Here is a 12,940-nt window from a genome sequence, read left to right as displayed (position 1 = left end):
GTTTCTCAGCACTTCCAGCATCTGCAGAACCTCTTCTGTTAGTGACACCCTCAAACACACCCAAGCCGCTATTTTAACATATTGATTTATGAAATTAAGGAAATAATAGCCTAAATTTGTGGAAGTACTATGACAAAGCCCATTGTATTCACAAAATATTAATTAACAAAACGTGAACCATGTCTGTGGACTATGTTGCCTGTGTAGTAGCTTAATTCATTTGTCCTGGAACAACACACACACAAGATGCTGGAGGAATTCAGCAGGTCAGGCAGCATCTATGGAGAGAAATGGACAGTTGTTGTTTCTCCTGGACTGACAGTGTAAAAAGTTGGAGGGAAGAGATGGATTAAGAGCTGATGGGTGTATACAGGTTAGAAAAGAGGAAAGGCAGATGGAAGAAATTCTGGCAACAGTGCATATTTTGGAGCTATTGTGCCAGCAGCAGGATAATTCCCTGCTCCATCAATTGTGGCAAACTTACATCTGAAAACATTTCAAGTATTTCGCAAAGTGATAATGTTTTAGAGCTTTACAGCACAAAATGAGGTCCTGCAGCACAGCTCATCCATGCTGACAAAGTTGTCCTATCTAAACTCATCCATCTTCCTGCATTTGGCCCACGTTACTCTAAACCAGGGGTTCCCAACCTGTTGTGTATTTAATATTTCAGTAATATTTGAGTAATCTTTAGAGGTTCTTTAAGCATTCCTGTTTGTTTAAAGAATTCATTGTGGGTTATACATATAAATATATGAATTGCACAGGTCATCATGCTACCATGTGATATGTGCATGTCTCATTTAAAGTAACCATGAAGTTATACTCACATTTCGGACTCCCGTATCTTGCTTTTAAATTAATTTAATGTTTTGAAGTTACAGAACATAACATATCTGAGGTCAATGGACCCTTTGCTCACTAGTATTGGTCCATGGCATAAAACAATTAGGGAATCCCTACTCTAAACCTTCCTTTCCTAACCCAGCACCTGTCCAAGTACCTTTTAAGTGTTGTAATTGTACATGCTTCTACCATTCCCTCTGGCAATTCTTTCCATATATTCTCCACCCTTTGTGTGTAAAACTTGCCCCTCAAATCCCATTATGTAGGATTCCCTCAAGGTTAATTTACAGGATGAGGATCTGGTAGACTTGGAGACCAAAGTCAGTAAGGGGAAATCCTGCCTGACAAATCTATTGGAATTTTTTTGAACTTGCAGGATAGACAAAGGATGGGGGGTCAGTAGATGTTGTTTACTTGGATTTTCAGAATGCCTTTAACAAGGTGCCACTCATGAGGTTGGTTAATAAGATAAGATCCCATGGTATTACAGAAAATCATAGGTAGAAGTTTGGCTGACTGGGAGGGGAAAAGTGTGGGAATGAGATGGGCCTATTCTAGTCGGCTACTGGTGACTAATGGTGTGCCACAGGGATTGGTATTTGGACCATTTCTTTTCACATTATATGTCAGAGATTTGGAAGAGGGAATTGATGGCTTTGTGACCACATTTGCGGATGGTAAGTGGAGAAGCAGGTGGTGTTGAGGAAATAGGGAGTCTGCAGAAGGACTTTAAGAGATTGGGAGAATGAGCAAAGAAGAAGCAGGTGGAATACAGTGTCGGGAAGTTTGGTAGAAGGAATAAAGGTGAAGACCAATTTTCTAAACAGGCAGAAAACTCAAAAATCTGAAATACAAAGGGACTTGGGAGTCCTCGTGCAGGAATCCTTAAAGGCAGACATCCCACCCTGCAAAAACTCATTTCAGAGAGGTCTCAACCTCATTGCAGGGAGGTCTTAACTGGAAGTCTCAACCTCATAGCAGTCTGTGTCAATGAATTTGTTAATTTTGCAAGACATCAGATTCACAAGCATTTTGTGAGACAGCTACCTTCTGAATTCTGTCTTAATGTGCCAAGTTCACAATAGCTGCTGTCTTGGCTGATGAGCAGCCATAGTTTTTTGCTATTTCTGAATCAGGAAAAACATTTTCCTGAGTAGCTTGCCTGTGTGCTTGCACACCTGGAACGGCAGGTTATGCTCAACGATGAAAGATGTAAAGTACGCCTCAGCTCTAGTGACCTTCTCTGTCAGACTTTGGCTTTCTGCTGAAAAGAACTGTGAAATACTTGAGCAACCTTCCCTGCGCTTAGCCTCCCTAATATGTTGTGGTCCCTAAAAGAAATAAAAGCATAGGGTGTAATCCTTATTACAGGTGTGCGCCACTTAACGTCCATTTGGACAATGTCCTATCGCATATACATCCCTAGTCTCTCTCTCTCTCTCTCTCTCTCTCTCTCTCTCTCTCTCTCTCTCTCACACACACACACACACATTGCCTGCAATAGTCGGGATCAGAACTTACTTTTTTTACATGGAAATGGGGGATTTTAAATGAATGATTTAAAAGTTCTGTATCTTCAAGTTTAAGTTTATTGTCATCTGGCTGATTGTCCACAAATGAAACAACCTCTGTCCGGACCACGGTGTAGCCACAATACATATATCATGCACACCACATAAAGCAATATATTACCACATTATTTAATAAAGTGTAATTCAAAATGCATATAAAGTGCGCAGCACAGGTAAACAGTTCGCTGTCCTAATGACAAGACCTCGGTGGGGGCCGGGTATTTATTAAAATCGGTTTTTCTTCTGAAAATGGCTGCGCTTAAACCCAACCCATTGCAGGCTTCGATGTACCTGTAAGTGTAAGTGTTTCAGGAAAAAACCCCCGAAGAATTTGCTTGCTGCGAGCGCGTTTTTAAAGCTGTCTTAGCGGACGATTTTGGAATTTCGCTCCAATTTAAACCCCGCTCTAATCCCCTTTAAGACGCCAACACGCCCCACCGTATAGGACAGCCTCGCGTAGTCAGGTTGTCACCGCCAGCCTTGGGAACTTCTTCGCCAGGCTTTTGTACTTAATCACCGACAGTTGTTGGGATGATTTCAGCGTCATTACAGATGGTGGTAACTGAACTGATGGAATATGGAAGAGAGCGAGATCGACTGTAAAGCCCACCCACACAGAAAACTGATAGGTCTACTTAGCACAAAGAGAGATCAAGCAGGATTCATTCATTTTCTTTCTTTCTTTTTTTTTCCCTCTCCCTCTCTAAAAAATCTATTTCCGGGATATTGTATATAATTTGTGGGCATCAGGGAGCCGCTGTCGATATGTGGAAGACTCCCGGAACTCCCAGGAGAGGTGGGATGTCTGTAAAGGTTATCTCGCGGTTGAGTCAGTGGTGAGGAAGGCAAGTGCAATGTTAGCATTCATTTCAAGAGGACTAGTATATAAAAGCAAGGATGTAGTGTTGAGAAACACACATCAAAGTTGCTGGTGAACGCAGCAGGTCAGGCAGCATCTCTAGGAAGAGGTACAGTCGACATCTCAGGCCGAGACCCTTTGTCAGGAGTGACGAAGGGTCTCAGCCTGAAACATCGACTGTACCTCTTCCTAGAGATGCTGCCTGACCTGCTGCGTTCACCAGCAACTTTGATGTAGTGTTGAGACCTTAGAAAGCACTAGTGAGGCCTCACTTGGAGTATTCTGAGCAGTTTTAGGCCCCTTGTTTAAGAAAGGATATGCTGACATTGGAGAGGGTTCAGAGGAGGTTCATGAAAATAATTCCAGGATTGAAAGGCTTATCATATGAGGAACTCTGGGCCTGTATTCATGGGAATTCAAAAGAATGACGGGTGACCTTATTGAAACCTATCGAATGGTGAAAGGCCTTTATAGAATGGATGTGGATAGGATGTTTCCTATGGTGGGAGAGTCTAGGACCAGGGGACACAGCCTCAGAATAAAGGGGTGTCCTTTTAGCACAGAAATGAGGAGGAATTTCTTTTGGCAGAGAGTGGTGAGTGAATCTGTGGAATTCATTGCCACAAGTGGCTGTGGAGGGCAGGTCACCGGGTATATTTAAGGCAGAGGTTGATTGATTCTTGATTAGTCAGGAAATTAAGGGATACAGGAGAAGGTAGGAGATTAGGGCTAAGGGGGATAATGGATCAGCTATAATGAAAATGCGGCAAAGAATCAATGCGCCAAATAGCATAATTCTATTCCGATATCTTATGGTCTTAAATCATTGCTGTCTCACTTTGAACCTACGTCTTCTAGTTTTAGACTTCCCTACTGTTCTAGAAAGGCTTAGAAAATATTTTCTTTCATAAGGGTATGTAACAAAGTTAAAATGGAAGAGAAAATGCTTTAAACAATGGGGAGTCTTTCAGCTTGCACTACCATTTGCCATTAATCTTTATAACGCTGGCTTTCTAAGTACTATTGTATGAATGTACGTACACTTTCTATCTCTCTTATGACTTTATACATTTCTAAATTGTTGCCATGGTTACACTATAGGAAAGTGGCCAATGAAGGTCAGAATTCCTCAGCCGGTGTCAATGTGCAGCATCGTTTGCTTTGGTTCTAACGTCTGTCCTCTGTGGTTCCGAGACACGGAGCTTTACAGAGAGCACGAGCAGTTTCACATCCACTACCGCTGCTTGACAATTATTTCCTGTCAGGCGTGAGCCACAGGAACACTTAGATATTTTTTTTTAAATGGACTTCTCAATGTTGTCTCTTAACTCTCTAGCCATCAAACAGCATTCTTTAGTGAGGATCGACGTGTCAAGTTGGTGGCTTTCCTCTCCCTCAAGGTTGTTTATTGTCATTCTTAAATATACCAGTGTAAAGGAGAACAAAATGATTGTTCCTCTGGATTTGATACAGTATAAAAAACACAATAAGTACTGTATATAAAAACAAGTATAAATGCAATCCTATAGTACAGTGTACATGTAACTGTTTGAGTCTGGCCGTATAGACAGAAGATTACACATAGATTGATTGTATATACATAAGTGATGTTAGATGCAGAGTATCTACATATGGTGCCTCTCACAGGAAATGATAAACTGACAAAGTGATTCTTAGCAAGAGGGACTCTTTGAGGTAGTAGCAGGGCAGATGAAAACACAATAACACAGTGTAGGTGTGAGGTGTAGAATGATTCAAAGATTAAAAGTACATTTATCAAAGTATGCATGCAGTATACAACCCTGAGATTCAGAGAAACATAGAAAACCTACAGCACAATACAGGCCCTTTGGCCCACAATGCTGTGCCAAACATGTACTTACTTTAGAAAATACCTAGGGTTACCTGTAGCCCTCTATTTTTCTAAGCTCCATGCATCCATCCAGGAGCCTCTTCAAAGACCCTATTGTGTCTGCCTCCACCACAATCACCGGCAGCCCATTCCGCCCACTCACCACTTCATCTTCCCCGCAGGCAGCCTCAAAACAAAAAATACATGGAACCCGTCCACTACATAACATTTGTAAATGGCTCACCTACACAGAAGTCAGCTGTATAGTTCTATTGTACCAGAACATCACAAAAAGTAGAAACTAGTAAAATGAAAAAAATTCAGTGAAGCAAACAGGACTGTGCAAAAGTCTTTGGCACGCATGTATGTAGCTAGGATGCCTAGGAATTTTGCACAGTGCTGTATTTGTCAATGTAGAGCGGAGAACGAGTTTGTAAATCTGGCAGGAGCAAAGGATGTTGGGAATGGCAAGGATGGAGTGCTGGGTTGGGGCAGGTGCAGACACACCCAGCCCTGAGACGCCAGGCAAGGTTATTTGACTCCAAACTATTGATTTATTGATCATTGCAGAATATCTCTCTGGTGCTTCCCAGACTCACCCCTCCCCCTTCCCCTTTTCCGATCCATGATTCCCCTCTCCCTGGTCCCTTCCCACTCTCAGTCCGCAACAGAGACCCAGATCGGGTCTATCATCACTCACACATGTCTTGAAATTTGTTTTTTTTTGCAGCAGCAGTACAGTGCAATACATAAAATTACTATAATACTGTGCAAGTTTTGGGCAGTATATATGTGTGTGTGTGTGTGTGTGTGTGTGTGTGTATGTATAAGTATGTATAAGGCATAACAAAGCAAAAATGATGAAAATGGAAGAGAAATTATTTTAAACAGTGGGAAATATTTCAGGTTACGGTACATTATCACCTGTAGCTGTTCTTTATAATGTTGGCTTTCTGAGCAATATTGTATCAGTACGCTTCTTGGAGTTTTAATAACTTGATAAATCAATAAAGATGTTTATGCTACAGAGCCTTTTCTATGTAATTATTCAACTTAGATTATTCTTCGCTTAACCAAATGGACGTTTTGATTGTTTAGTGAAGATAGACCTTGATAATGTTACTAATTTCCATGGCATGATATATCTTTGTACCTGAGAGAACACTGCTGACTCTCAGTTATCTATTGCCTTTGTTTTGGGTCAAACTCTGTCTACTGTGCACATCTAGCTAGCGGTGAGTTTGGATTGTAAGCTCTCATTCTTTCTGCCACACGCTTTGAAATGAACTCTGCTGTGATTTTCTCAATACAGGTTGAGTTTAATGGAAATGAAGACTCGGTGTTTTTCGCTGACGGTCAACGTCGAATTGACTTCATACTGGTTTACGAAGAGGAGCAGAAGAAACCGGGGGATCAAAAGAGAATGCGATCAATTCTAAACAAAAAGGTATGACCTGCTGTCGCTGCTATTACTTCAGTAGATTGTCCTCCACAGTTGAGTCACAGAGTCATCCAGTACGGAAACAGACCCTCGGCCCATTGTCATCATCATGATGGGCCGTGTTGTATGGCGAAGCCATTCATGGTCACCAAGTCAGCTGATTTAATTGGTTTTTTACTTAATTGCTGCAATCAGTGATCAACATATCAGCATGATTATTGTACAAGTAGAGTTGACATCATCACTATAGTTGTTCTATGGATCAAGTTTGAACCTCCTGATTTCAAATTATACTGAGGTAATCTTGAAAGACGCACTGCACCTGCATGGGTGGAAACAAATGTAGAACTTTCCTCTCTGATCTTTAACCTTACAAGAGGATAAGCAGCAGTTTCTGAATTCTCATAATATCATCTGATTTAAAAAGTCTCCTGTAGGATATAATGGGCCGTCTATTGGTAAAATGTAATTTTGTATTGAAAAATTCGAAGTACATTCAGCATCGAAGTTCATATGCAGTATACAACTCTGGGATTTGTCTTCCCACAGACAGCCATGAAACAAACAACATGGAACTCGTTCAAAAAAAAATGAACACCCAATCCACAAAAAATAGATCAAAGGTCAAAGTTCAAAGTAAAGTACATATATATCACCATATGCAACCCTGAGATTGGTTTTCCTGCAGGAATACTCAGCAAATCTACAGAATAGTAATTATAACAGGATCAATGAAAGATAAACCAGAGTGCAGAAGACAACAAACTGTGCAAATATAAATAAACAGCCATAAATAATGAGATGAAATAACAAGACAAGGAGTCCTTAAAGTGAGATCATTGGTTGTGGGAACATCTCAATGGATGGGCAAATGACAGTAGTTGTCCCTTTTGTTCAAGAGCCTGATGGTTGAGGGGTAGTAACTGTTCTTGAATCTGATGGTGCAGGTCCTGAGGCTCTTGTGCCTTCTACCTCAGAGGTCCCCAACCACCAGGCCGCAAAGCATGTGCTACCAGGCTGTGAGGAAACAATATGAGTCAGCTGCACCTTTCCTCATTCCCTGTCACGCACTGAACATAGGGTTGCCAAATGTCCCGTATTTGCCGGGACATCCCATATATTGGGCTAAATTGGTTTGTCCCGTATTTCCCCCGCTAAGGTAGAGCGTTCCTATGAAAGCTTTCGTGCCGAAATGGCGTGAAGCGAAGAAGCAATTACCATTAATTTATATGGGAAAATTTTTTGAGCGTTCCCAGACCCAAAAAAATAACCTAACAAATCATACCAAATAACACATAAAACCGAAAATAAATAACACTAACATATAGTAAAAGCAGGAATGATATGATAAATACACAGCCTATATAAAGTAGAAATAATGTATGTACAGTATGGTCAGGAAGATGAAGGCAAAAGCGATTTGTGGGGAAAAAATCGGCACGTACACACATGCGCACATCACGCATGCGCACACAGGTGCCCGCGCAAGGCTTCATGGGCATTCTTTTCCTGGGGTAAAGTGTCCCGGGATTTGACTGCTACTTTTGTCCCCTATTTGGGAGTGAGAAAGTTGGCAACCCTAACTGTAAAAGACATGTTGAAGTGAGTTTAACCCTACTTGAACACCACCCCCCCCCCCCGCCCAGTTGGCTGGTCCACAAGAATATTGTCAATATTAAACCGGTCCGCGGTGCAAAAAAGGTTGAGGACCCCTGTTCTACCTGATAGCAGCAGCGAGAAAAGGGGATAGCTTGGGCTTTGCGGATCTCTAATGATGGATGCTCTTTCCTACTAAGCTGAACCCACTTCCTTTTGTAGAATTTTGTAGGATGTTCTGTTTAATTCAGTTCAATTTTGTGCTGTATCGTTTGTTGCCTGCAGGCCGCAGACCCAATCTGCCCCAATCAAAATCACACAAAATGGCAATAAAAGGAGTAACCAGAATCACATTGTAACATGAACTACAGAGTCCAATCCAGAAAGACATCAAATAAACTTTGCCCAAGACCCAAGACTCCGGCACCAACCCCGAGCGGGAGGGAGGGAGGGAGGGAGAGAGAGAGAGAGAGAGAAAGAGAAAGAAGAAGAAGAAAAAAAAACAGGCATTTCCTCCGGGAACAGCGAGCTTGAATTATCACTGATGTCTGTGTTAGATTCTCTCAGTGTGGGATTTTACACGCCTGTCATCTTGGATCTATTTACTCATAAGTTAGGGTGAGGCTGAGTTCTTAAATGTTCTTATGCAGAACCACTGAGTTTGTGTTACTCACGAGTAAAGTGAAGTTTCCTGAAGTGAGGCGCAAATATACATAAATAGGAATCAGTTTTCTTGCAGATTTTACTTGAGTGTGGACCAAAATATTAAAAATGACTGTGTAATAAGCATTTGAATATCAAGTCCCAGGACAAAAGATCCTCTGTATCTTCCTTGTTGAGTCATTGAGATGGGAGCATGGATATTTTTAAACTGATTCCGGCTGTGACATCAGGGGAGCTTCTGACAAATTTTATGTTCCATGTGCAGAGGAAAAGAGCTTTCTTTCAAGACAACTTAAAGAAAAACGGGCTGGAGATTGAAGCTACAAGATCAGTGAGTACTCATTCAAATGTTATAGTGTTTGCTGAGAGGATCTTGATTATAAATTCAGCTGAAAGTTTCACTAACTCTAGAAGACACTTTAGTTTTCAGGAAGCATTGATTAACATGTGAGTTTTCACATGTTAATGTGAAAATTACTCGAGATTGTGAAAATAAACATGTAAATAAGTTTAAACTGTTGCATTTTTCTTTGTCAATTTATTCTTGCTCTGTCTTCAGCTGTAAACATTGCTATTTGCAGTATATTTTCACAGGACTGGTTATCCTTCAATGCTGTTATTGTTCCTCATGTGGTTTGAACAGCAATAGGTGGCAAGTGATTTTTATTATTGAGATACAGCGTGGAATAATCCCTTTCGGCCCCTTGAGCTACACAGACTTAATGCCAGCCCCATCACAGGACAATTTACAATGACTAATTAACCTCCCAACCGGTATATCTGTGGACTGTGGGAGGAAACTGGAGCACCTGGAGGAAACCTATGTGGTCACAGGAGCAATGTACAAACTCATTACAGGCAGCAGACACCAACAGAATCAACAAACTCATTCGTAAGGCCAGTGATGTTGTGGGGATGGAACTGGACTCTCTCACGGTGGTATCTGAAAAGAGGATGCTGTCTAAGTTGCATGCCATCTTGGTCAATGTCTCCCATCCACTACATAATGTACTGGTTGGGCACAGGAGTACATTCAGCCAGAGACTCATTCCACCGAGATGCAGCACAGAGCGTCATAGGAAGTCATCCCTGCCTGTGGCCATCAAACTTTACAACTCCTCCCTTGGAGGGTCAGACACCCTAAGCCAATAGGCTGGTCCTGGAATTATTTCATAATTTCCTGGCATAATTTACATATTACTATTTAACTATTTATGGTTCTATTACTACTTATTATTTATGGTGCAACTGTAATGAAAACCAATTTCCCCCGGGATCAATAAAGTATGACTATGACTATGACTACTATGGTGGGAATAAAACCCAGTTCACCTATGCTGTACAGTGGCAGTACTGGTTATAACAGTGATTGGAGCCACATTTGAGGTTCAAAATCATTGCAACGTTGTTAGAGTTAGGGTGAGTGAGTGAGGCCTCCGTCAGTCATAGTTGACCATGGAGGTTGTGTCCTAGCTGTCCAGATACGCACCCTGGGCAGTACGATATGGAGAGCAAGCTGGGGCCTGTGTAGTAGGCTCCCCCTCTCCACACATCCGGTGAACCCAAAGAATGGGCAGAGATCGATATATTTTGGCACCAGTGGCAACACAGGAGTTGCCAGTTAGAGTTGAATCTCAAAGTAGAACTGCCCCAGCTCCAGATTTTTCCTCAGGTTTTACTCACGAGGCCTTCCCCATGAGTGGGTATTGCCGCAAGGCAGTGGAGGTTTGAGATCAAAGTTTTCCTTCCCCTAGATGAGCTGCCAACCACGGCTGATGAGCCCCATCTGCCCGAAATGACTGATTTTAAGGTGAGGGTAGCCCACCTTTTCCCTTCTCCTGTCAGCAGAAATGTTTCTGCCAGGCTGAGTAGCTCAGCCACACGTGAAGGCCGGGAGCTGGACTTGGTTATCAGAGGCTATTTGAGGCGAATGCGATTAGAAACATTTTTAGATTATGAAGACACGTAGTCCTCTTTTATTGTCATTTAGTAATGCATGCTAATATTTCCTCAGGTGTGATATGACAAAACACAGGACAGACCACGACTGAAAAAGACTGACCAAACGACATAATTATAACGTATAGTTACAACAGTGTAACAATACCATAACTTGATGAAGAAGTCCATGAGCACAGTAAAAAGTTCAAAGTCTCTCAAGTGTCCCACATCTCACGCAGACGGGAGAAGGAAGAAAAACTCTCCCTGCCGTACCCGACCACAGTCCGACTCTGAGTCATCCGAAAACTTCGAGCTCTGATCAGCTCTCCGACACCGAGTACTGAGCGCCATCTCTGTCCGAGCGATTCGACCTCAACCTCGGTCGCCAACAGCAGGCAAGGCCGGGGATTTTGAGGCCTACCCTCCGAAAGATTCCCGACCACACAATAACGACAGCAGCGAATGGGCGTTTCAGAAATTTCTCCAGATGTTCCTCTGTGCTTTCACGTCCATTCTCCATCAAATCAGAATTGTCCATGGCCCCTATTTAACGGATATGATATCATTTTTCACCGGAGGGCTGCGCACGCGCAGGCGCGCTGCTCTCTCTCCCCCCGCCTTCAATATATTTTGAAGTGAGTAAAACCGGAGGGAAAATCTGGAGCTGGAGCCCTGAAGGCAGTCCTACTTTGAGATTCAATGCTGACTGGCAACTCCTGTGATGATATATCGAAATATAATAGGTAGTGGGAGCTTATCCCATTATCTCCCCCTGGTATAACCACCCCAAGGAAGCAATGAGGGTGTTACTTTACTATCTGCCAAGTGATCAGATTACTGACATGAGTCAAACCTGAGCCCACCTGTATATTTCTTCATGAACTCACCACCTAGCTTACAACCCAGTGCAATGTCATCCCTTGCTCATTAGGCCACGTAATGCCATTTCTTCAGAGTTATGTCCCTGTTTCTACTTTCTCCGTTCTCAATATCTTTTGCTGCCTGCTACATTGAACTGCGATACCTGCCTTTATCAGCCAAGGCAAAGAAGTTTAACACAGTAAGATCCTGCTAGCTCTGTGTAAAAGTGTGGTTATCAGAATCGGAATTAGGTTTACTAGCGGGAAGCGCAGAATCAAATATCGCTATGATGATTGTACGTTCTAGTATCAATTGTCTGGCGACAATGAAGTATAAAGTATCACTGACATATCTTGTGAAATGTGCTGTTTTGCAGCAGCTGTATGGTGGAAGATCTAAAAATTACAATAAGTTACAAAAATAATAAATAAGAAGAGCACTGATTGGGTCACCATGAGGTGACCACTGGGATTTTCATGAACAACAGTCTCTAGAGTTTACAGAGAATGGTGCGAGAAACAAAAAAAAGTGAGCAGCAGTTCTGTGGGCAAGAACGCCTTGTTAATGAGAGAGATCAGAGGAGAATGGCCAGACTGGTTCAAGCTGACAGGAAGGCAACAACTCAGATAACCACGTGTTACAGCAGTGATGTGCAGAAGAGCATCTCTGAACGTACAACACATTGAACCTTGAAGTGGATGTGCTACAGCAGCAGAAGACCACAGCAGGTTCCACTCCTGTACCTAATGAACCTAATATACCTGGGTGTATATGCTCGTCTGTCTATCCTGGATTGATACTCATTTCATTGTACTTCATGTATGTGTGCTTTGGAATTAGTTAGCAAAACAGTGAAATAATTGTACGTTTTGTTCAATATTTCATGTTTTTTTTTTCCACCTGCTACCTTAGATTTTAGATTCCAAGACAATTTTCCTGAAGCTCCATGCACCCTGGGAAGTTCTCTGTCACTACGCTGAAGTCCTCCATATAAAACTACCTCTACAAAGCAATGACTTAAAACAGAAGACCTCAACGTTTAACTACATAACTAAGCTTTTCTCAGTGTCTGAAGACAAAATTCCACCAGAGGATGAATATTTCACTGCGCCATTCGAGTTGGACCGTATTAAAAGTTTCCAGACTGAAAATCGCGATGCCTTCTTCACACCAGCAACGCGAAGCAGAATTGTAAGTCATCAAATGCCACCCCTCAGGTTCTGTTGCATTAACAAATGTGTCAGTGTCTACACATCCATCACTGAATCCCACATTCCCTGAAACTATTTCAACCCTTTGGCAAATAAATC

The 12,940-nt window shown here is 42.1% G+C and overlaps 1 protein-coding gene across 2 annotated transcripts in view; it reads left to right on the top strand.

The window, feature by feature from the left end:
• The window catches only part of ano6 (anoctamin 6), a 171,529-nt gene that overhangs the window by 94,749 nt on the left and 63,840 nt on the right, over window positions 1–12,940 (top strand). For both annotated transcript variants that reach the window (XM_072267430.1, XM_072267431.1), the window contains 3 exons: window positions 6,441–6,575; window positions 9,094–9,159; window positions 12,543–12,821. In XM_072267430.1, coding sequence (XP_072123531.1) covers window positions 6,441–6,575; window positions 9,094–9,159; window positions 12,543–12,821 — 480 coding nt within the window. The remainder of the gene's footprint in view (window positions 1–6,440; window positions 6,576–9,093; window positions 9,160–12,542; window positions 12,822–12,940) is intronic.

This window comes from Mobula birostris, chromosome 9 (assembly GCF_030028105.1).
Source record: "Mobula birostris isolate sMobBir1 chromosome 9, sMobBir1.hap1, whole genome shotgun sequence".
NCBI lineage: Eukaryota > Metazoa > Chordata > Chondrichthyes > Myliobatiformes > Myliobatidae > Mobula > Mobula birostris.
The sequence above is the reverse complement of the archived record's forward strand: the minus strand, read 5'-3'. Positions and strand labels throughout refer to the sequence as shown.